Source organism: Eleutherodactylus coqui, chromosome 1 (assembly GCF_035609145.1).
Source record: "Eleutherodactylus coqui strain aEleCoq1 chromosome 1, aEleCoq1.hap1, whole genome shotgun sequence".
In the NCBI taxonomy this organism is placed as follows: domain Eukaryota; kingdom Metazoa; phylum Chordata; class Amphibia; order Anura; family Eleutherodactylidae; genus Eleutherodactylus; species Eleutherodactylus coqui.
Window position 1 is genome coordinate 529,696,866 of NC_089837.1, and position 25,792 is coordinate 529,722,657.

General features: G+C 54.8%; 1 protein-coding gene across 4 annotated transcripts in view; it reads right to left on the reverse strand.

Annotated features, from left to right (window-relative positions):
- The window catches only part of ARAP1 (ArfGAP with RhoGAP domain, ankyrin repeat and PH domain 1), a 168,963-nt gene that overhangs the window by 80,752 nt on the left and 62,419 nt on the right, over positions 1-25,792 (reverse strand). For 3 of the 4 annotated variants that reach the window (XM_066588387.1, XM_066588386.1, XM_066588388.1), the window contains exons 5-6: positions 24,328-24,437; positions 16,351-16,515 (exon numbers count right to left, since the gene is read on the reverse strand). In XM_066588387.1, the coding sequence (XP_066444484.1) occupies positions 16,351-16,515; positions 24,328-24,437 (275 nt within the window). Of the gene's footprint in view, positions 1-16,350; positions 16,516-17,216; positions 17,334-24,327; positions 24,438-25,792 lie in introns of those variants that run through there. The other variant, XM_066588389.1, reaches the window with a different exon arrangement.

Here is a 25,792-nt window from a genome sequence, read left to right on the forward strand (position 1 = left end):
CAGTGCCTCCTCTGTGTTATCCCAGTCACCAACACACAGTCCTCTCAGTGCCTCCCCTGCATTATCCCAGTCACCGCACACAGTCCTGTCAGTGCCTCCCCTGCATTATCCCAGTCACTGCCCAGAGTCCTCTCAGTGCCTCCCTTGCATTATCACAGTCACTGCACACAGTTCTCAGTGCCTCCCCTGCATTATCACAGTCACCGCCCACAGTCCTCAGTGCCTCCCCTGCATTATCCCAGTCACTGCACCCAGTCCTCTCAGTGCCTCCCCTGCATTATCACAGTCACCGCACACAGTCCTTTCAGTGCCTCCCCTGCATTATCCCAGTCACCGCACACAGTCCTCTCAGTGCCTCCTCTGTATTATCCCAGTCACCACACACAGTCCTCTCAGTGCCTCCCCTGCATTATCCCAGTCACTGCACACAGTCCTCTCAGTGCCTCCCCTGTATTATCCCAGTCACCACAAGAGTGCTCTTAGTGCCTCCCCTGCATTATCTCAGTCACCACAAGAGTCGTCTCAGTGCCTCCCCTGCATTATCCCAGTCACCGCACACAGTCCTCTCAGTGCCTCCCCTGCATTATCCCAGTCACCGCACACAGTCCTGTCAGTGCCTCCCCTGCATTATCCCAGTCACCGCACACAGTTCTCTCAGTGCCTCCCCTGCATTATCCCAGTCACCGCACACAGTTCTCTCAGTGCCTCCCCTGTATTATCCCAGTCACTGCACACAGTCCTCTCAGTGCCTCCCTTGCTTTATCACAGTCACCGCACACAGTTCTCTCAGTGCCTCCCCTGCATTATCCCAGTCACCGCCCACAGTCCTCTCAGTGCCTCCCCTGCATTATCCCAGTCACCGCACACAGTCCTCTCAGAGCCTCCCCTGCATTATCCCAGTCACCGCACACAGTCCTCTCAGTGCCTCCCCTGCATTATCCCAGTCACCGCACACTATGCTCTCAGTGCCTCCCCTGTATTATCCCAGTCACCACACACAGTCCTCCCAGTGGCTCCCCTGCATTATCATAGTCACCGCACTCAGTCCTCTTAGTGCCTCCCCTACATTATCCCAGTCACCTTACACAGTCCACTCAGTGCCTCACCTGCATTATCACAGTCACCGCACACAGTCCTCTCAGTGCCTCCCCTGCATTATCCCAGACACTGCACACAGTCCTCTCAGTGCCGTCCCTGCATTATCACAGTCACCGCACACAGTCCTCTCAGTGCCTCCCCTGCATTATCCCAGTCACCACACACAGTCCTCTCAGTGCCTCCCCTGCATTATCACAGTCACCGCACACAGTCCTCTCAGTGCCTCCCCTGCATTATCCCAGCCACCGCACACAGTCCTCTCAGTGCCTCCCTTGCATTATTCCAGTCACCGCACACAGTCCTCTCAGTGCCTCCCCTGCATTATCCCAGTCACTGCACACAGTCCTCTCAGTGCCTCCCCTGCATTATCCCAGTCACCGCATACAGTCCTCTCAGTGCCTCCCCTGCATTATCCCAGTCACCGCACACAGTCCTCTCAGTGCCTCCTCTGTGTTATCCCAGTCACCAACACACAGTCCTCTCAGTGCCTCCCCTGCATTATCCCAGTCACTGCACACAGTCCTCTCAGTGCCTCCCCTGTATTATCCCAGTCACCACAAGAGTGCTCTTAGTGCCTCCCCTGCATTATCTCAGTCACCACAAGAGTCGTCTCAGTGCCTCCCCTGCATCATCCCAGTCACCGCACACAGTCCTCTCAGTGCCTCCCCTGCATTATCCCAGTCACCGCACACAGTCCTCTCAGTGCCTCCCCTGCATTATCCCAGTCACCGCACACAGTCCTCTCAGTGCCTCCCCTGCATTATCCCAGTCACCATACACAGTCCTCTCAGTGCCTCCCCTGCATTATCCCAGTCACCGCCCACAGTCCTCTCAGTGCCTCCCCTGCATTATCCCAGTCACCGCACCCAGTCCTCTCAGTGCCTCCCCTGCATTATCCCAGTCACCGCACACAGTCCTCTCAGTGCCTCCCCTGCATTATCACAGTCACCGCACACAGTCCTCTCAGTGCCTCCCCTGCATTATCACAGTCACCGCACACAGTCCTCTCAGTGCCTCCCCTGCATTATCACAGTCACCGCACACAGTCCTCTCAGTGCCTCCCCTGTATTATCCCAGTCACCACACACTGTCCTCTCAGTGCCTCCCCTGCATTATCACAGTCACCGCACACAGTCCTCTCAGTGCCTCCCCTGCATTATCCCAGTCACCGCACACAGTGCTCTCAGTGCCTCCCCTGTATTATCCCAGTCACCACACACAGTCCTCCCAGTGGCTCCCCTGCATTATCATAGTCACCGCTCACAGTTCTCTTAGTGCCTCCCCTACATTATCCCAGTCACCGCACACAGTCCTCTCAGTGCCACACCTGCATTATCCCAGACACTGCACACAGTCCTCTCAGTGCCTCCCCTGCATTATCCCAGACACTGCACACAGTCCTCTCAGTGCCCCCCCTGCATTATCCCAGTCACCGCACACAGTCCTCTCAGTGCCTCCTCTGCATTATCCCAGTCACCGCACACAGTGCTCTCAGTGCCTCCCCTGTATTATCCCAGTCACCACACACAGTCCTCCCAGTGGCTCCCCTGCATTATCATAGTCACCGCACACAGTTCTCTTAGTGCCTCCCCTACATTATCCCAGTCACCGCACACAGTCCTCTCAGTGCCTCACCTGCATTATCACTGTCACCGCACACAGTCCTCTAAGTGCCTCCCCTGCATTATCCCAGACACTGCACACAGTCCTCTCAGTGCCTCCCATGCATTATCCCAGTCACCGCACACAGTCCTCTCAGTGCCTCCTCTGTGTTATCCCAGTCACCAACACACAGTCCTCTCAGTGCCTCCCCTGCATTATCCCAGTCACCGCACACAGTCCTGTCAGTGCCTCCCCTGTATTATCCCAGTCACCACAAAAGTGCTCTTAGTGCCTCCCCTGCATTATCCCAGTCACCGCACACAGTCCTGTCAGTGCCTCCCCTGCATTATCCCAGTCACCGCACACAGTCCTCTCAGTGCCTCCCCTGCATTTTCCCCGTCACCACACACAGTCCTCTCAGTGCCTCCCCTGCATTATCCCAGTCACCGCACACAGTCCTCTCAGTGCCTCCCCTGCATTATCCCAGTCACCGCACACAGTTCTCTCAGTGCCTCCCCTGTATTATCCCAGTCACCGCACACAGTCCTCTCAGTGTCTCCCCTGCATTATCACAGTCACCGCACACAGTCCTATCAGTGCCTCCCATGCATTATCCCAGCCACCGCACACAGTCCTCTCAGTGCCTCCCTTGCATTATCCCAGTCACCGCACACAGTCCTCTCAGTGCCTCCCCTGCATTATCCCAGTCACCGCACACAGTCCTCTCAGTGCCTCCCCTGCATTATCCCAGTCACCGCACACAGTCCTCTCAGTGCCTCCCCTGCATTATCCCAGTCTCTGCACACAGACCTCTCAGTGCCTCCCCTGTATGATCGCAGTCACCGCACACAGTCCTCTCAGTGCCTCCCCTGCAATATCCCAGTCACCGCACACAGTCCTCTCAGTGCCTCCCCTGTATTATCCCAGTCACCGCACACAGTCCTCTCAGTGCCTCCCCTGCATTATCCCAGTCATCACACACAGTCCTCTCAATGCCTCCCCTGTATTATCCCAGGCACCGCACACAATCCTCTCAGTGCCTCCTCTGTACTATGCCAGTCACCGCACACAGTCCTCTCAGTGCCTCCCCTGTATTATCCCAGTCCCCACACACAGTCCTCTCAGTGTCAACCCTGCATTATCGCAGTCACCGCACACAGTCCTCTCAGTGCCTCCCTTGCATTATCCCAGTCACCACACACAGTTCTCATAGGGCCTCCCCTGCATTATCCCAGTCACCACACACAGTCCTCTCAGTGCCTCCCCTGCATTATCACAGTCACCGCACACAGTCCTCTCAGTGCCTCCCCTGCATTATCCCAGTCACCACACACAGTTCTCTCAGTGCCTCCCCTGCACTATCCCAGTCACCGCCCACAGTTCTCTCAGTGCCTCCCCTGCATTATCCCAGTCACCGCACACAGTCCTCTCAGTGCCTCCCCTGCATTATCCCAGTCACCGCACACAGTGCTCTCAGTGCCTCCCCTGTATTATCCCAGTCACCACACACAGTCCTCTCAGTGGCTCCCCTGCATTATCATAGTCACCGCACACAGTTCTCTCAGTGCCTCCCCTGCATTATCCCAGTCACCGCACACAGTCCTCTCAGTGCCTCCCCTGCATTATCCCAGACACGGCACACAGTCCTCTCAGTGCCTCCCCTGCATTATCCCAGCCACCGCACACAGTCATCTCAGTGCCTCCCCTGCATTATCACAGTCACCGCACACAGTCCTCTCAGTGCCTCCCCTGCATTATCCCAGTCACCACACACAGTCCTCTCAGTGCCTCCCCTGCATTATCCCAGTCACCGCACACAGTCCTCTCAGTGCCTCCCCTGCATTATCACAGTCACCGCACACAGTCCTCTCAGTGCCTCCTCTGTGTTATCCCAGTCACCAACACACAGTCCTCTCAGTGCCTCCCCTGCATTATCCCAGTCACCGCACACAGTCCAGTCAGTGCCTCCCCTGCATTATCCCAGTCACTGCCCGGAGTCCTCTCAGTGCCTCCCTTGCATTATCACAGTCACTGCACACAGTTCTCTCAGTGCCTCCCCTGCATTATCACAGTCACCGCCCACAGTCCTCAGTGCCTCCCCTGCATTATCCCAGTCACTGCACCCAGTCCTCTCAGTGCCTCCCCTGCATTATCACAGTCACCGCACACAGTCCTTTCAGTGCCTCCCCTGCATTATCCCAGTCACCGCACACAGTCCTCTCAGTGCCTCCTCTGTATTATCCCAGTCACCACACACAGTCCTCTCAGTGCCTCCCCTGCATTATCCCAGTCACTGCACACAGTCCTCTCAGTGCCTCCCCTGTATTATCCCAGTCACCACAAGAGTGCTCTTAGTGCCTCCCCTGCATTATCTCAGTCACCACAAGAGTCGTCTCAGTGCCTCCCCTGCATTATCCCAGTCACCGCACACAGTCCTCTCAGTGCCTCCCCTGCATTATCCCAGTCACCACACACAGTCCTCTCAGTGCCTCCCCTGCATTATCCCAGTCACCGCACACAGTCCTGTCAGTGCCTCCCCTGCATTTTCCCAGTCACCGCACACAGTCCTGTCAGTGCCTCCCCTGCATTATCCCAGTCACCGCACACAGTTCTCTCAGTGCCTCCCCTGCATTATCCCAGTCACCGCACACAGTTCTCTCAGTGCCTCCCCTGTATTATCCCAGTCACTGCACACAGTCCTCTCAGTGCCTCCCTTGCTTTATCACAGTCACCGCACACAGTTCTCTCAGTGCCTCCCCTGCATTATCCCAGTCACCGCCCACAGTCCTCTCAGTGCCTCCCCTGCATTATCCCAGTCACCGCACACAGTCCTCTCAGAGCCTCCCCTGCATTATCCCAGTCACCGCACACAGTCCTCTCAGAGCCTCCCCTGCATTATCCCAGTCACCGCACACAGTCCTCTCAGTGCCTCCCCTGCATTATCCCAGTCACCGCACACTATGCTCTCAGTGCCTCCCCTGTATTATCCCAGTCACCACACACAGTCCTCCCAGTGGCTCCCCTGCATTATCATAGTCACCGCACTCAGTCCTCTTAGTGCCTCCCCTACATTATCCCAGTCACCTTACACAGTCCACTCAGTGCCTCACCTGCATTATCACAGTCACCGCACACAGTCCTCTCAGTGCCTCCCCTGCATTATCCCAGACACTGCACACAGTCCTCTCAGTGCCTTCCCTGCATTATCACAGTCACCGCACACAGTCCTCTCAGTGCCTCCCCTGCATTATCCCAGTCACCACACACAGTCCTCTCAGTGCCTCCCCTGCATTATCACAGTCACCGCACACAGTCCTCTCAGTGCCTCCCCTGCATTATCCCAGCCACCGCACACAGTCCTCTCAGTGCCTCCCTTGCATTATTCCAGTCACCGCACACAGTCCTCTCAGTGCCTCCCCTGCATTATCCCAGTCACTGCACACAGTCCTCTCAGTGCCTCCCCTGCATTATCCCAGTCACCGCACACAGTCCTCTCAGTGCCTCCCCTGCATTATCCCAGTCACCGCACACAGTCCTCTCAGTGCCTCCTCTGTGTTATCCCAGTCACCAACACACAGTCCTCTCAGTGCCTCCCCTGCATTATCCCAGTCACTGCACACAGTCCTCTCAGTGCCTCCCCTGTATTATCCCAGTCACCACAAGAGTGCTCTTAGTGCCTCCCCTGCATTATCTCAGTCACCACAAGAGTCGTCTCAGTGCCTCCCCTGCATTATCCCAGTCACCGCACACAGTCCTCTCAGTGCCTCCCCTGCATTATCCCAGTCACCGCACACAGTCCTCTCAGTGCCTCCCCTGCATTATCCCAGTCACCGCACACAGTCCTCTCAGTGCCTCCCCTGCATTATCCCAGTCACCATACACAGTCCTCTCAGTGCCTCCCCTGCATTATCCCAGTCACCGCCCACAGTCCTCTCAGTGCCTCCCCTGCATTATCCCAGTCACCGCACCCAGTCCTCTCAGTGCCTCCCCTGCATTATCCCAGTCACCGCACACAGTCCTCTCAGTGCCTCCCCTGCATTATCACAGTCACCGCACACAGTCCTCTCAGTGCCTCCCCTGCATTATCACAGTCACCGCACACAGTCCTCTCAGTGCCTCCCCTGCATTATCACAGTCACCGCACACAGTCCTCTCAGTGCCTCCCCTGTATTATCCCAGTCACCACACACTGTCCTCTCAGTGCCTCCCCTGCATTATCACAGTCACCGCACACAGTCCTCTCAGTGCCTCCCCTGCATTATCCCAGTCACCGCACACAGTGCTCTCAGTGCCTCCCCTGTATTATCCCAGTCACCACACACAGTCCTCCCAGTGGCTCCCCTGCATTATCATAGTCACCGCTCACAGTTCTCTTAGTGCCTCCCCTACATTATCCCAGTCACCGCACACAGTCCTCTCAGTGCCACACCTGCATTATCAAAGACACTGCACACAGTCCTCTCAGTGCCTCCCCTGCATTATCCCAGACACTGCACACAGTCCTCTCAGTGCCTAACCTGCATTATCACAGTCACCGCACACAGTCCTCTAAGTGCCCCCCCTGCATTATCCCAGTCACCGCACACAGTCCTCTCAGTGCCTCCCCTGCATTATCCCAGTCACCGCACACAGTGCTCTCAGTGCCTCCCCTGTATTATCCCAGTCACCACACACAGTCCTCCCAGTGGCTCCCCTGCATTATCATAGTCACCGCACACAGTTCTCTTAGTGCCTCCCCTACATTATCCCAGTCACCGCACACAGTCCTCTCAGTGCCTCACCTGCATTATCACAGTCACCGCACACAGTCCTCTAAGTGCCTCCCCTGCATTATCCCAGACACTGCACACAGTCCTCTCAGTGCCTCCCATGCATTATCCCAGTCACCGCACACAGTCCTCTCAGTGCCTCCTCTGTGTTATCCCAGTCACCAACACACAGTCCTCTCAGTGCCTCCCCTGCATTATCCCAGTCACCGCACACAGTCCTGTCAGTGCCTCCCCTGTATTATCCCAGTCACCACAAGAGTGCTCTTAGTGCCTCCCCTGCATTATCCCAGTCACCGCACACAGTCCTCTCAGTGCCTCCCCTGCATTATCCCAGTCACCGCACACAGTCCTCTCAGTGCCTCCCCTGCATTTTCCCCGTCACCACACACAGTCCTCTCAGTGCCTCCCCTGCATTATCCCAGTCACCGCACACAGTCCTCTCAGTGCCTCCCCTGCATTATCCCAGTCACCGCACACAGTTCTCTCAGTGCCTCCCCTGTATTATCCCAGTCACCGCACACAGTCCTCTCAGTGCCTCCCCTGTATTATCCCAGTCACCGCACACAGTCCTCTCAGTGTCTCCCCTGCATTATCACAGTCACCGCACACAGTCCTATCAGTGCCTCCCGTGCATTATCCCAGCCACCGCACACAGTCCTCTCAGTGCCTCCCTTGCATTATCCCAGTCACCGCACACAGTCCTCTCAGTGCCTCCCCTGCATTATCCCAGTCACCGCACACAGTCCTCTCAGTGCCTCCCCTGCATTATCCCAGTCACCGCACACAGTCCTCTCAGTGCCTCCCCTGCATTATCCCAGTCACCGCACACAGTCCTCTCAGTGCCTCCCCTGCATTATCCCAGTCACCGCACACAGTCCTCTCAGTGCCTCCCCTGCATTATCCCAGTCACCGCACACAGTCCTCTCAGTGCCTCCCCTGCATTATCCCAGTCACTGCACACAGTCCTCTCAGTGCCTCCCCTGCATTATCCCAGTCACCGCACACAGTCCTCTCAGTGCCTCCCCTGCATTATCCCAGTCACCGCACACAGTCCTCTCAGTGCCTCCCCTGCATTATCCCAGTCACCGCACACAGTCCTCTCAGTGCCTCCCCTGCATTATCCCAGTCACTGCACACAGTCCTCTCAGTGCCTCCCCTGCATTATCCCAGTCACCGCACACAGTCCTCTCAGTGCCTCCCCTGCATTATCCCAGTCACTGCACACAGTCCTCTCAGAGCCCCCCCGTGCATTATTCCAGTCACCGCACACAGTCCTCTCAGTGCCTCCCCTGCATTATCCCAGTCACCGCACACAGTCCTCTCAGTGCCTCCCCTGCATTATCCCAGTCACCACACACAGTCCTCTCAGTGCCTCCCCTGCATTATCCCAGTCACTGCACACAGTTCTCATAGTGCCTCCCCTGCATTATCCCAGTCACCGCACACAGTCCTCTCAGTGCCTCCCCTGCATTATCCCAGTCACCACACACAGTCCTCTCAGTGCCTCCCCTGCATTATCCCAGTCACCACACACAGTCCTCTCAGTGCCTCCTCTGCATTATCCCAGTCACCGCACACAGTCCTCTCAGTGCCTCCCCTGCATTATCCCAGTCACCGCACACAGTCCTCTCAGTGCCTCCCCTGCATTTTCCCAGTCACCGCACACAGTCCTCTCAGTGCCTCCCCTGCATTATCACAGTCACCGCACACAGTCCTCTCAGTGCCTCCCCTGCATTATCCCAGTCACTGCACACAGTCCTCTCAGTGCCTCCCCTGCATTATCCCAGTCACCGCACACAGTCCTCTCAGTGCCTCCCCTGCATTATCCCAGTCACTGCACACAGTCCTCTCAGAGCCCCCCCCTGCATTATCCCAGTCACCGCACACAGTCCTCTCAGTGCCTCCCCTGCATTATCCCAGTCACCGCACACAGTACTCTCAGTGCCTCCCCTGCATTATCCCAGTCACCACACACAGTCCTCTCAGTGCCTCCCCTGCATTATCCCAGTCACTGCACACAGTTCTCATAGTGCCTCCCCTGCATTATCCCAGTCACCGCACACAGTCCTCTCAGTGCCTCCCCTGCATTATCCCAGTCACCACACACAGTCCTCTCAGTGCCTCCCCTGCATTATCCCAGTCACCGCACACAGTCCTCTCAGTGCCTCCCCTGCATTATCGCAGTCACCGCACACAGTCCTCTCAGTGCCTCCCCTGCATTATCCCAGTCACTGCACTATGATACATTAGTCGTTTTGCACAGTTCTTAGTTCCGCATTATTTCAGCTTCTATTTATGCAAATAAAAAAAAAAAATGACAGAACTTCCTCAAACGTGAGAAATTTACACAAAAGAAAACCAAATATTCCTGAAAGTAGAAAACAGTGAAACCTGCCGCCGTGTAGCAACTCATACATGCGGACGTTGTCTGCGGGGCGGCTCTGAGTGCCAGGAAGAGCCAGAATACAATAATGCAGAGTCCCAATCCTGAGATACTTGTACAGCACTAGTCTGATGTCCTGCCCTACACTCCAATCACATCCAGAGCAGCAGTCTAAATTCTGGCTCTTTCCAGATAGTTCCGAAGCTGCAATCTCTTCCAGCTCAGTGTATTCCCCTGAAGGTTCAACGTCTGCATAAAGAATGCGGAGACCTCAGAGATGTTCAGGAATCTGGAGCAGAAGCGCAGCGTGCAGGTAACGTCATGTACAGAAGTAAGTGAACCCCGGCTGAAGTAGAAGTGCAGCGTGCAGGTAACGTCATGTGCAGAAGTAAGTGAACCCCGGCTGAAGTAGAAGTGCAGCGTGCAGGTAACGTCATGTGCAGAAGTAAGTGAACCCCGGCTGAAGTAGAAGTGCAGCGTGCAGGTAACGTCATGTGCAGAAGTAAGTGAACCCCGGCTGAAGTAGAAGCGCAGCGTGCAGGTGACGTCATGTGCAGAAGTAAGTGAACCCCGGCTGAAGTAGAAGCGCAGCGTGCAGGTAACGTCATGTGCAGAAGTAAGTGAACCCCGGCTGAAATAGAAGCGCAGCGTGCAGGTAACGTCATGTGCAGAAGTAAGTGAACCCCGGCTGAAATAGAAGCGCAGCGTGCAGGTAATGTCATGTGCAGAAGTAAGTGAACCCCGGCTGAAGTAGAAGCGCAGCGTGCAGGTAACGTCATGTGCAGAAGTAAGTGAACCCCGGCTGAAATAGAAGCGCAGCGTGCAGGTAACGTCATGTGCAGAAGTAAGTGAACCCCGGCTGAAGTAGAAGCGCAGCGTGCAGGTAACGTCATGTGCAGAAGTAAGTGAACCCCGGCTGAAGTAGAAGCCCCCAAGTAAGCCCCGCCCCTCCCTCCAGCAGGGGTCTCCTATTTCTTCGCTCCTCCATGCTGATGGCTTCCAGCAGTGCAGAGTTTGAGGTGTTTCGCACGAGCGGCCGCTCCCCTCCCTCCACATCTCAATGGGATTCAGATCGGAGCGCTGACACCGCCAGCACCAGAGAGGGCGCCAGCAATGGAGTCCAGGAACTCCCGATTTCACTTTGCTGGGGAGCACTGAGGAGCACCGCAGGGCTATACGTCTGGGTGACACCGTGTGGCTATATGTAGATGAGCACCATGGGGCCATATGGCGGGGAGGCACTATGGGACCGCATGGCGGGGAGGCACTAATGGACCGCATGGCGGGGAGGCACTAATGGACCGCATGGCGGGGAGGCACTAATGGACCGCATGGCGGGGAGGCACTAATGGACCGCATGGCGGGGAGGCACTAATGGGCCGCATGGCGGGGAGGCACTAATGGGCCGCATGGCGGGGAGGCACTAATGGGCCGCATGGCGGGGAGGCACTAATGGGCCGCATGGCGGGGAGGCACTAATGGGCCGCATGGCGGGGAGGCACTAATGGGCCGCATGGCGGGGAGGCACTAATGGGCCGCATGGCGGGGAGGCACTAATGGGCCGCATGGCGGGGAGGCACTAATGGGCCGCATGGCGGGGAGGCACTAATGGGCCGCATGGCGGGGAGGCACTAATGGGCCGCATGGCGGGGAGGCACAAGGGGGCCGCATGGCGGGGAGGCACAAGGGGGCCGCATGGCGGGGAGGCACAAGGGGGCCGCATGGCGGGGAGGCACAAGGGGGCCGCATGGCGGGGCGGCACAAGGGGGCCGCATGGCGGGGCGGCACTAGGGGGCCGCATGGCGGGGCGGCACTAGGGGACCGCATGGCGGGGCGGCACTAGGGGACCGCATGGCGGGGCAGCACTAGGGGACCGCATGGCAGGGCGGCACTAGGGGACCGCATGGCAGGGCGGCACTAGGGGACCGCATGGTAGGGCAGCAACTGTCACTCCCCAGAGAAGTCACCAAGACGGCCGCAATGTGACTCAAGTGAAGCAGTGCTGCAGTGTCAAGCATGGGGGATACGATCACCCATTTCACTATACTCTCTGGTCCATATCTACAGCAAATTTGCTTTATTTCACCATGACTGTAACTGGTTAATGCCGGAGTATCAGTCCAATCATCTGGATTACCGGATGTTGGATGAAACTAATCTCCCTGGAAGTTGGAGGAAATACCGGATAATAAAAGAAAAAATGCGCTGACGGCCGGCCGTTCCCGCAGCTGCAGCATCTGGTGGTCGTGGAGGATGCTGGGTGTGGTGAGCAGACAAATCCCCAGCGGGAAGAAGAATCTCAAACCCAAACCAAGGAAGAAGGAGGAGGAGTGCAGATGTGAGGGCCAAGACGCTGACAAACCACAAGACGGAGATGAAGGAGTCTCTGAAATCCGCAGCCCCTGCTTGTTCAGGACCGGCTAGGAGCACCGGTGGCCTGTGGGGTCAGATACACAAGTGGCTGCCACACTGCTAGTCCCACCAGTCCATATCTTGAAGGGGGTTTCCAGGACCACTGATGAACCATCTTCAGGAGAAGTCATCAATAGTTTACGGTTAGGGGCCGACCGATCAGCTGATCGCTGGCCATAAGGAGCCATGTGTTGCTGGAAGCTCCATACACCGCATGGTGGTCCGGGATGGTATTACAAGCACTGGCAGGGTGTACTGAGCAACATACCAGACCAATGATCAGCTGATCGGCAGGGGGGTCCTGACAGCGCGGCCCCCACCGGGTCATCAATACTTCAGTCCTGAAAGACCCCTTTACCGTAATCCCTTAGCGAACATGTGGGGGTTTGTGTGGTGCTGAGCCAACGGCCGACACCCGCCTGCAACAGCCGTGATCAGGGATAACTTTGATTGCGGCTGTTAACCCTTTAAAGGCCGCTGTATTTATAATGTCCCAATTGGGATTAATAAACTGGAAGTAAATACTCTTAAAGGGACGGCAGCCCAAAGCACACATTTTCATCTCGCGGCATCTCTCGATGACATATACATCTCAGTTCCTCATTAGTTCCTCCTGGCAGCAGTAAGGCACATGGCTTTTTCATCACTGCTTCACATAACTATCAGTATCTCTTCTCACTCCTCATCACTGTGGTGTAACCGCTAATTACATCCCCATGCTGGCCACGGGCCCCGACCTCACATGCCCCGTAGGAGCCGCCTTCCTACTTATAGAGCGTCATCTTTGAAGTCGCAGAAATCCAGACGTCGTCACCAATTACGACCGGCGGTTTAACTCCCGTTTTACACATTTCTCGAATCCCATTCCTGCTGCTCCGGCTGTGCCGCTCGGCCCCACTGGGGCTCATTCACACGGGCGGACGTGTATCCCAATGCATAAATACGCTGCGGGTTTATTCAACTGAACAATTGCGCAGTGATTTCCGTGCAGCGAGGACACTGCGTGTAGAAGAGTACAAGGAAGGGCTCATTGATTGGCTACACTAATCTGCAGGTTTCCAGTGTATTTGCGGAGGTCCGGTCACGTCGGTGGTCTATTGCGGGTGTAATACGCACCAGAATAGGAGGCGCCGCGGAGTTTATAGAAGATCAAACATTGCGTGAAAATATATGCTCAAGGGAACGAAGCCGCTGAAATCAAAGAGCTGAGCGCGTAATCCGCAGAAACCCCCGTGTGAACGAGCCGACACACTTATTGCGCCTTAGACACTGCGCTCCGCTACATCACGGCCGGTACATTAACCCTTTATACATAACATTATCGCACTGCATGGAATATTTTCCTTACTTATTAACCCTCGGAAGGTCTTGCATAAATGTGTGGTGCCATCACAGTTCCAGTAGTAATAGTGACCCCCCACAGTGGTCTAAGAAGTAATAGTGACCCACATAATGGCCCTAGTAGTAATAGTGACCCCCCACATAATGGCCCTAGTAGTGATAGTGACCCCCCATAGTGGCCCTAGTAGTAATAGTGACCCCCCACAGTGGCCCTAGTAGTGATAGTGACCCCCCGTAGTGGCCCTAGTAGTAATAGTGACCCCCCACATAATGGCCCTAGTAGTGATAGTGACCCCCCCGTAGTGGCCCTAGTAGTAATAGTGACCCCCCACAGTGGCCCTAGTAGTGATAGTGACACCCCACAGTGGCCCTAGTAGTGATAGTGACACCCCGTAGTCACTCCTAAGGTGACCAGACGTCTCAATTTAGGCAAGACAGTCCTGGCCTTGGGACCCTGTGTCCCGCCTTCCTTGCGGGACACCCATTTCTCCCACTTTCTGTGATGTCTGGTCACCATTATAGTGATTACCGGGTGCGATGCCGCAGATCCCCGCCCAGTATTCACTCTGCAGCACCGTGGCCGGATGCACACACTGCAGTATGTGCATCCGGGATCCTCCTTCCCCTTCCCCTCACCTCTCATCTTTGGTTTCAAAAGTGAGGAAAGCAGAGGAGAGGAGGCACCGCTGCAGGTGTACAGACTTCCGCCCACCGGCAGCAGCGCTGAGAGGAGTGTCGGCACTGTGAAGACCAGGAGAAAGGTAAGTATATGGGGCTAAGGAAGAGTGCTAGTAGTGTGAGGCTACTGTGAGGGGGTCACTATTATTGCTTGGGCTACTGTATGGGGGGCCCTATCATTGCTGGCGCTACAGTGGGGGGGCACTATTATTGCTGGGGCTACGGTGGGGGGGGTCACTATTATTGCTTGGGCTACTGTGAGGGGGGGCACTATTATTGCTTGGGCTACTGTGGGGGGGCACTATTATTGCTTGGGCTACTGTATGGGGGGGGCACTATTATTGCTTGGGCTACTGTATGGGGGGCACTATCATTGCTGGGGCTACTGTGGGGGGGGGGGGTCACTATCATTGCTGGGGCTACTGTGGGGGGGGTCACTATTATTGCTTGGGCTACTGTGGGGGGGCACTATTATTGCTTGGGCTACTGTATGGGGGGCACTATTGTTTGGGCTACTGTATGGGGGGCACTATTGTTTGGGCTACTGTATGGGGGGCACTATTGTTTGGGCTACTGTATGGGGGGGCACTTATTGCTTGGGCTACTGTATGGGGGGGCACTATTATTGCAGGGGCTACTGTGGGGGGGTCACTATTATTGCAGCTGCTACTGTAGGGGGGGGTCACTTATTGCAGGGGCTACTGTAGGGGGGGTCATTATTACTACTGAGGCCACTGTGGGGGTCATTATTACTACTGGGGCCACTGTGGGGGTCATTATTACTACTGGGGCCACTGTGGGAGTCATTGTTACTAGTAAGGCCACTCTGCATGTGGCAGCGTACCTCAAGTTGACTTAAGGTATGTTCACACGTGGCGGAAATGCTGTGGAATGTGCGCAGTGTAAATTTGCGCATCTAAAAAAAACAGTTAAAATCTGTACCGCTGGTGTGGAGTTTGATGGAAATCAGCCGCACATCCACAGCTGATCTCATACTATGGGGCGCTCCCCTCACCTCCTCCGAGGGCTTCCTGCTGTCAGCCCTCCCCGGCTTCCGGGCTCCAAGCGGCTGTTCAGGTGATGCTGATCAGGTGAGGCCACTACAGGCCGCTGGGAACCAAATCCGGGGAGCGCTGCCAGCGGACTGACAGATTTTGACAGTTTTTTGGATGCAGAAGTGCAGCAGAATTTGCTCCCTGTCTTTTTTTGAACCAGCCTGTCCATTTTATAAGGAGGTAAAATGACATGTTGTGATAAGCCCCACCCTGACCACACCCATCTGTTCCGCCCCCTGACCACACCCATCTGTTCCGCCCCCTGACCACACCCATCTGTTCCGCCCCCTGACCACACCCATCTGTTCCGCCCCCTGAACACACCCATCTGTTCCGCCCCCTGAACACACCCATCTGTTCCGCCCCCTGAACACACCCATCTGTTCCGCCCCCTGAACACACCCATCTGCCCCGCTTTGACCATGGGAAAATCTGATCATCTTAGACTCCAGTAATAGCCGCTGAGTCAGTTACTCGAGCGAGCATCGCTCTTCTCGAGTAACTGCATTCTTGTCCGAGCGTGCTCGGGGTGGGGGGGGCGGCAGGGGTGAGCGAGAGAGAGATCGTCTGATTGTTGGGTGAAAGAACCTTCTGAGGGACCTTCATGACCGATAACCGGGCCCTCTGAAAGACATGTACTGCTGCTGAGGATTTCTGAAACAGATGCTATTGTAACTAAACTTCAGCAGTGAGAAGTATCAGGCATAATCAGGAATGTCTCCATTCACTGACTGTGTAAGGAGGGAACACAAGGGGTTAAATTAAATACGCCTTCCTACACATGTGTAGAAGGACCTTTAAAGACAGAGGTCACATGATTTGACATCACTAGGAGCTATGCTTGTGGACTAAACCCCGCCCCCAGGTGACGTCTATCTATACTGGCCCATAGACTGGAGTGGTGTATGGCAGCAGCAGCAGGAGCTGCTTCACAGAGGCAGAGAGAAGGCAAACAGGCAGCGGATTATACAGCGATCCCATCTACGGATGCGGCGGCGGAGCGCTCACTCACCCCTGCGGAGGGTTCTTGTCCAGCCATCCTGCCTTGATGACCGGCGTCTGCTGTGTAGACGGCTCCCCATCATCCATGTTCCCGACTGAACCGTGTGAGCTGCTGATCCGCAAGGACTGAGAGATGCTGGATGTCCGCGAACTCAGGCCGCCATCACCCTGCATGCTGCAAAGAGAGACCATCATTAATAAGTAGGGACTACAGGCTTAGATACAGCATCTCATCACAAGCAGGAGAAGGGATTACTGACCACAGCCACACCCCTGAATTACAGACCACACCCCTGACTATAGACCACACCCCCAGCTCTAACACATATATAAGAACGGCAGCAGTAATATATATATATCTAATAATGGAAGATCTGCACACCTTATACTACAGGGACATCATCTATTACTGCTGACAACCAGCCTGTATATCCTGTCTGATAGGTAGTCACAGCCCCGCCCTATGCTGATGACATCACTGATTTAATGACATGAGATCAGACATAAGATCTGCACACCTTATACTACAGTATCATCATATACTACTCTTGACAACTAGCCCCTATATCATGTATGAGAGGTAGTCACAGCCCCGCCCTCTGCTGATGACATCACTGATCAGTCCCATCTTATTACAGTCCAGCAGCGTTATATAAGAGGAGGTAGGTGTCTCTGGGGGTCTCCGCACTGGAGATGATGTAAAGCAGCTGTTGTGGGGGGAGGTTTCTTCACTTTCTATCACTAATCCTTACAATCAGCTGATAACAGGGAACAATAGATTGCATTCCTCTCTACAACAAGTGGTGCGGTGACCGCAGTATAGTTATTATGTAGCAGCCCCCCCTTTCCTGTAATCTCCGCCGCCGTGCTTCTCACCCCGCTGCAGCAGCGTGTCCTCCGCCGCTGTTGCACTCTCCGCCGTCTGCGCTTGCCAAAAAGTTACTGAATGATGGAAACTTCCTCTGATCAAATTTCTCCTAAACCCGTCCATCCAGTTCTGCACACGATGGGCACCGGGGGCACCTCGCCATTAACCCTCCGGATACCACACTGTGCTGAGCGCCCGGAATCTGGGGAAGCAGCGACACAAGAAAACTTCCGCTTCTCGCATGAGGACAATGGAGCGAGGCGTTACATATTTACAGAAGGATAGACGGGCGCAGGTGGCACAAGTGTGAGACTGCCAGTCATACACCGTGCTCTGTAATACTGGGGTATACAGCCATACGGGCATCCGAAACCGCCGGCTTAGATACAGCAGACAGTATACTCAGCAGACAATATCACATATGACAGGATTAGATACAGCAGCACAGTACCGCAGATGGTTAGATACATCGGCCCTGGCATAGACCCTCAGTTCTGCACACTTACAGCAATTACCTGTCTGCAGCCTCAGTACATCCTGTTGGTCAACAGCCGGGGGAGCACAACAATGAGGACCTCCTAGCAGCGTGTGAGGGGTAGAGGTGGTGGGGGCGGGCGGGTCACAGGTCTTACATCCCACCACACAGTTCACATTAAGGGGGCGCTCTACTTGTTGGGGTGACACCCATTCATAGGGACTTATCTGGTGTGTGACAAGAATGTTGCCAGGAATAACAGCAGAGGAACGAGACTGGAATAGGGAACAGCTGCACTATTGACATAAGGTACATAAACTCCTCAGATACGAGACGTTTCTATGTATTCAGTGCAGCAACAGACACAGATGGGGACATTCAGGAAGCAAGAAGCCGCAGCGCCCCCTACAGGAGCAGATCCTGATATACAGGCACCGTACATCTCCTGTAATCCAGAACCATAGCCACCATGAGGGTATCGAACCCTCAGAGAATCCGCCTGGAATGAGATTTGGGGGTGATGGCTGCCATCAGTAAGGCGCCCCTATGCAATTTGACTTCTGTAACATCTGGGCGATACATTGTAACAAACCATCAGGGCAGCGATGTCTAGACACAATGCAGTAGAAAAGGTTATCTAAAATTCAGTCACTGACAGCAAGCAGAGAACTTGAAAACTGCAGAATTTGAACCCAAAGACTATTAAAAAGTTGTAGAAAAAGAAGGAAAAAAAACCCTTTCTTTTGGAGGGGGAATATAGCGCCACCTTCAGACGAAGGGAAGAGGCTCCAGCGAGTGCCGAGGAAGAGGCTCACATACCTCGAAACGCATTTACAAGCTGCTTCTTATCGAAAAACTAAGATTTATTTTGACAAAAACATATATTGCAGGTCCCTTCGTCTGCAGGTGGCGCCATATCCCCTCCTTCTTAATCTGCGCTTCCATACGTTTACCATGAGGGTATAACACTCTACAGGGTGGGCTGCAGCTTCTCCATCCTACCCCTGTGACCGAGCTCCAGGCTCCTCACCTCACACCTTCTCACCCCACTTTGCTCCAATTCCTCATTTTCTTCTATTTCTACATTGTTAGAAAGTTGCAGAATGTTACAGAAGCCCCGTAGGAATACGCAGGGTTAACTCTACAGGATGTGAAAGTGCGTGAAGCGCTGAGGCCGCGCAAAAGATGAATTTTAGCATATTACGTTATCTTCTATTGTAACATTTACTAACGCGCTTTAGTACAGAAATCGAGAGGAGCAAAAAAAAACGAGGCCCATCCTCACTTCCCACAGCTGATAGCGGCGGACAAGGTCACCACATATGTGTCTAAAGGGGAACCGAGGTGAGGGGAGGGGTGTAGATGCTAAAATCAGTGGCAGATACACAGGAGAGGCCACAAGCACCAACCCAGGGATCGCCCCTATTAGGCGAGTGGGGGTCCATCATGTCTGCTCGTCACGTTCTCCGTATACCTTAGTGGAGACCGAGATGGTTTCTAATGAAGACCGTTGAAATGTATGGAGAATGGGAAGTTGCAAACAGGGATCAGGTAATAGTGGCATGTAAAGGCACCGCTGGCTCCCAGAATGTAATTTACTACAAGGCCATGAGCACCTCAGCCCAACACTGCCCCCACAGGGGAAATGAAGCATTGCACAGTGACCATTCGCATCAATGGGTTGTCTGTGCCTAGAGCAAGAGACAGCAGATGAGAGTCCTAAATAGCCGACCCCCTTCTATTACCTCAGGGTTCACTAACAGGGGGTATAACAGCGGGTTCTCCTAACCGGACCCCCCGCTCACCGCCATCCCATTTCTGAGTTCTGAATGGAACCAATAAAGCGACACATCCGGGCTTATTCCCTCCCAGTGGTGCTGCAGGCATAAACATCGAGGCGGTTCCATCTTTCGCTTTTCCGGCTGAACGCTTCGCCAATTATTTTCAATGCCACCTCTGAAGCCATGGCAGGCCTGTGATGCGCCCGCGACTGCAGTGTGATGTTTATCGCTGAAGTCAATAGGAAACACTTGATTCTCCAGCGTGCGTCAAACACAAACCTGAGGAGCGCAATTTCACAGAAGTCACACGGGCAGTTTTGAAGGAAAAACGCCTCACGTTGGCGAAAAAACGCACTTTGGCAAGCGGATATAAGGCCGAGGTTCTCAGAGGTCACCTGTGTGAACGTAACCTCATACAACTCTGTCAGCCGGCAAACACACTGCGCCATTCTGACCAGACTGTTAGGACCAGTGGATGGGGGCACACAAGGTGACCAGGCTCAGGACGCCCCCTACAGACCACCAGTAGAGAGGAGCATCTGACCAGACTGTTAGGAGGTGTTGGGACCAGTGGATGGGGGCACACAAGGTGACCGGGCTCAGGACGCCCCCTACAGACCACCAGTGAAGAGGAGTGTCTGACCAGACTGTTAGGAGGTGTTGGGACCAGTGGATGTGTGAGGGCAAACAAGGTGACCAAGCTCAGGACGCCCCCTACAGACCACCAGTAGAGGGGAGCATCTGACCAGACTGTTAGAAGGGTGTGGGACCAGTGGATGTGTGAGGGCACACAAGGTGACCGGGCTCAGGACGCCCCCTGTAGACCACCAGTAGAGGGGAGCATCTGACCAGACTGTTAGAAGGGTGTGGGACCAGTGGATGTGTGAGGACACACAAGGTGACCGGGCTCAGGACCCCCCTACAGACCACCAGTAGAGAGGACCATCTGACCAGACTGTTAGGAGGTGTTGGGACCAGTGGATGTGTGAGGGCACACAAGGTGACCGGGCTCAGGATGCCCCATACAGACCACCAGTAGAGAAGAGCGTCTGACCAGACTGTTAGAAGGGTGTGGGACCAGTGGATGTGTGAGGGCACACAAGGTGACCGAGGTCAGGACGCCCCCTACAGACCACCAGTAGAGAGGAGCGTCTGACCAGACTGTTAGGAGGTGTTGGGACCAGTGGATGGGGGCACACAAGGTGACCGGGCTCAGGACGCCCCCTACAGACCACTAGTAGAGAGGAGCGTCTGACCAGACTGTTAGGAGGTGTTGGGACCAGTGGATGGGGGCACACAATGTGACCGGGCTCAGGACGCCCCCTACAGACCACCAGTAGAGAGGAGCGTCTGACCAGACTGTTAGGAGGTGTTGGGACCAGTGGATGGAGGCACACAAGGTGACCGAGCTCAGGACCCCCCTACAGACCACCAGTAGAAAGGAGCATCTGACCAGACTGTTAGGAGGTGTTGGGACCAGTGGATGGGGGCACACAAGGTGACCGAGGTCAGGACGCCCCCTACAGACCACCAGTAGAGAGGAGCGTCTGACTAGACTGTTAGGGGGTGTTGGGACCAGTGGATGGGGGCACACAAGGTGACCGGGCTCAGGACCCCTCGACAGACCACCAGTAGAGAGGAGCGTCTGACCAGACTGTTAGGGGGTGTTGGGACCAGTGGATATGTGAGGGCACACAAGGTGACTGGGCTCAGGACCTCCCGACAGACCACCAGTAGAGCGGAGCATCTGACCAGACTGTTAGGAGGTGTTGGGACCAGTGGATATGTGAGGGCACACAAGGTGACTGGGCTCAGGACGCCCCCTACAGACCACCAGTAGAGCGGAGCATCTGACCAGACTGTTAGGAGGTGTTGGGACCAGTGGATGAGGGCACACAAGGTGACCGGGCTCAGGTCGCCCCCTACAGACCACCAGTAGAGAGGAGCGTCTGATCGTCCAACAAGCACCAACAGCTCCAATTGTTTCATTGTCCATCATCCAGAGATAGAGGGCGCTATTGTTACACCCTGGTGTCTGTCTGAACCATTTCCAGGAGCTAGAGGTGGTACAACAGGGTACTAGAGCCTCCATGCCCACCTGTATCACATCTTGTATCCAAGCTAGAGGCGGTACTGTAGTGGCCCAGTACAAGCTTTCCTGGCCCCCTCCATAATGTCATACATGTAATGTCTTGCTGTGTGTATTGCACAGCTGCAGTAAGTGATGGGTTAATGTCTTATAAATATGAGCTGTCTGCCTATGAATGTATCAATGTATCCTGTCACATGGGATGAGAAAAGGTAAAAATGGGAGTGCTTGAGAGCGGCAAAAAGTCTTCAATCTGTCATCCATCTTGGTCCATCTTCCAGAGCTGCTAGGAGGAGATTCAGAGGCACATGGGGGCACCTTCAGCCCTCACGTGTTGAAGATGGAAGAAGAGAAGAGGTTTCCTGAGTGCAAATATCTGCATGGACTGTAAGTGAGCTCCAGAGAGAGACGAGCGCAAGTTCAGTAGGTCAAGGCCTAGAGCAGAGGTGTGCAATTGTCCGTGTTCACACTCAAGCGTCTTGAGTCTCCCGCTGAGTGGAGGTACTTGTCTGCCGGAGAGTCTGTGGAGTGATCCCTACCCCTATCCTGTGTTCCCCGTCCAGGAGCGGTACCTGACAATGTGGACTGCAGTACCGGTATCATCCTGAGTTTCCTCCCTGACCTCCAATCTCCTGTCTCACCTGCACAGAGTATCTTGTGAATTTATGCCTTGCATTACTAAAGAGAAGTTTCCAGTAAAGTTATTTCCCGGCCCGGACCGTTCCCGGGGATCTGAGGTACTTAAACTGTCTGTGGCCCATTTATTTACCCCACTGATGGTCATGCCAGGGGGGTACCGAAACGGGGGCGTCACGCGTGACAAATTCCTCTGCATCTGTTCCCCAGTTTATTGGGCATCCCCATGCCAGGGGTGTCCGGAAGAGGCCCAGCGCTGCCCTGGCCTTGGCAACGTGTCTCCCTCCTCCAGAGGGAGTCTGGTAAGTGCCACTGTGACAAGCCAACACTTTACCCTCCCAGCTCCTCAGCATATGTCATGTGTCTGGGGTTACCCTACGGGATGCTGCAGCCTAACAGGGTATTAGAGCCTCCATGCCCGCCCATATCACATCTTGTATCCAAGCTAGAAGCGGTACAACAGGGTACTAGAGCCTCCATGCCCGCCCATATCACATCTTGTATCCAAGCTAGAAGCGGTACAACAGGGTACTAGAGCCTCCATGCCCCCCGTATCACATCTTGTATCCAAGCTAGAGGCGGTACAACAGGGTACTAGAGCCTCCATGCCCCCCGTATCACATCTTGTATCCAAGCTAGAGGCGGTACAACGGGGTACTAGAGCCTCCATGCCCCCCCCCCCCCCCGTATCACATCTTTTATCCAAACTTAGATGGCCCAACAATCTTCAGATGGTCATGTGATCTCAGTTCTGACCAGTTCATATCTACTTCGGGTTGTATGCTAAGTTCCTAGTCAGTTTCCCAGTTTGTGTGATCCTATTATATGGACCCTACCACAGAAACTGCTAAAGGGGGACAGACACTCCTATCACAATTACCGTTGATGATCATGAAGGTATAATAGAGGAGATCACAGCTCATCCTCCTGACTGGATGCTTAAGGGCTGTAGCTTATTTAAGTTTATATAGAAGTGAATGATAATTAAACTCTCCCACCAGCAGGCAGCAGTGGTACAGCCTGCAGCTCACACTAGACTGATGCATCATGGGATAGATTGAAAGTGGAATTAAAAAATATCTCACCGTCATGACAGTGGCTGATTAGCATCAGACAGGGGGCTGCACTGCGGGGAAGGGACAGTAATATGCAGAGAAGACCCACAGAATAGGTAAAGTCCCCCGGTGTGAGCACCGAGTCACGCCTGACCCCCAGCGTGACGTCACATCATGACGTTTTCTCGGCAGACTGTTTTTGCGGGGTGGTTTGCCATTGACTTCCCCGGTCATCTTTTACCCCCCAGCAAGCTGGGTGCTCATGTTACCGACCTCGGAAGGATAGAAGGCTGAGTCTACCTTGAGCCGGCTACCTAAACCAGGCAGGGATTGAACCTGCAACCTTCAGACCTCAGAGTGTGACAGGCAATCAGCTGAGGGGCACGGATGAGAATATGTGGCCGTTTATGGCTAAAATTAGTTATGTCTGAAATGAAGTTAAGGGCTCATTGACACGTGTGCGCTCTGTCCGTGTGCGCTCCGTCCGTGTACGCTCCGTCCGTGTACGCTCCGTCCGTGTACGCTCCGCCCGCGTGTGCTCCGCCCAGTGTGCGCTCCGTCCAGTGTGCGCTCCCTTCCGTGTGCGCTCCCTTCCGTGTGCGCTCCCTTCCGTGTGCGCTCCCTTCCGTGTGCGCTCCCTTCAGTGTGCGTTCCCTTCCGTGTGCGCTCCGCTCGTGTGCGCTCCGCCCGTGTGCGCTCCACCCGTGTGCGCTCCCTTCCGTGTGCGCTCCGTCCATGTGCGCTCCGCCCGTGTGCGCTCCGCCCGTGTGCGCTTTGCCCGTGTGCGCTCCACCCGTGTGCGCTCCCTTCCGTGTGCGCTCCGCCCGTGTGCGCTCCGCCCGTGTGCACTCCGTCCGTGTGCGCTCCGCCTGTGTATTTCACAAACATTCAAAGTCTACAATCGATGAGCGACATTTACGGTAACGTTTTTCTTTACAAGTTTAAATGTAATGTTATGGGGTTAAAGTTCAATAAGCGCCGCCGGCGCGGTCACATGACGGCTCTACGGGTTTGGTAAAGGACGATGAGGTCTCTGACGCTTTTCTGTTGGCGGATCCCCGCCTCATGTGACCCCTTACTTACAGAGGTAGGACGTCGTCGTAGTCCTCCGAGCCGCTCCCCATCGTGTCGCCATCAGTCCCTGCGCCGTCAACGTTCAGCCGCCGGAATCCGGTGAGAACAATTCCGCCAATCTGTAGGGGAAGAAGATTAGAGCGCCGGTCAGAGAGGTCCCGCTGACCCCTATAGACACTGACCCCCACTAATGTCCCCACCACCACCTACGGGCTCGGATTCGGGGTCCGGTCTGCGGCACATGACGCCAACGCGCTCTGAACTTTCTCATAGATTTCTTTCATTTCCTCCCGATTCTCATGATCAGGAAATGAAACCCCGAGTCTGTCAGAAAGTTACTGAGCGCGTCATTGCGCAACATTCACCTCATTTACATAGGACTGAAATAGACGTTAAAGGGCCGGCGCCAAGAAACAAGAGCATAATGGAGGCAGTACGAGGAGGAGCCGGACCACCGCGCGTTCCATAGGAAAGCCCCAGACCCCGCGTGCGTCTACAATGTGTCATCCGTTACCGCTGACGGCAGCCTGGTACCGTGGCGCAAAACTGTCTCACCATAGAAGTCAATGTGAAGTCACACAGCAGTCGCGCTATTCTATGTCGTCTTCCACGGGGAAATTCGGGCCCGTGCGGATTCGCCATGCAGAGCCCCACAGCGGTCCCTCCTGCCCTGCAGACATGAGGCCTCAGAATCGATTACACTTACCGGTCCGGACGCTGCGGGTCTCCCGTCTGTCGTGGCCGGATTTTATTTCGTTGGCCCGGCGGATGTGCTCGGTACGCCATCAGCGCGCCGCACACATTTCTTTACTTTTTAACTCCTGCTGTCCCGCGGCACAGCACCAATACAGTTGCGGGTGCGCCGCGGGACCAGACGGCTTCCATAGGCTTTAATGGGAGCCGCGGGAGACCCGCACAGAATGGAGCGCGCTGCGGGGGGTTTTCCTGTAAGTGCGATCCGCGCGGCAGGGATTAATGACATCCACAGGTATTTAATCACCTGCGGGTGTCCAATGATTCCCTATGGGCGCAGATCGCACTTGCGGGACACCTGCGCAGATTTGCTAATTCTCTTTTGCCCCTGGACATCGGCCTTAACCCCTTAGTGACACAACTTATTTTGGCCATTAGCATGCAACGATTTTTGGGGGATTTTCTCCACTTTTTACAAGCTGTAACGTTATCATCTTCCGCCGACGAGGGATGTTTTTTGCGCAGTTTTTATTGATCCCATCTTTTGGAACATATTGTGAAACTTATTCATTTTGTATTCCAGGGCCGCTAGATGAAGCTGCGATGCTACGATCACTCAGATAATACCCTGCAGTACTTCGGTACTGCAGTGTATTATCACTAATCATAGTGATCACAGGCCATGGCAGACGTGGATGCCATGGTCTATGTTGGGCATTAGTTTTCACCATCGGCCCTCTGTGACTACATGGCGCTGGGCTGATCAGAGCTGATCAATTTT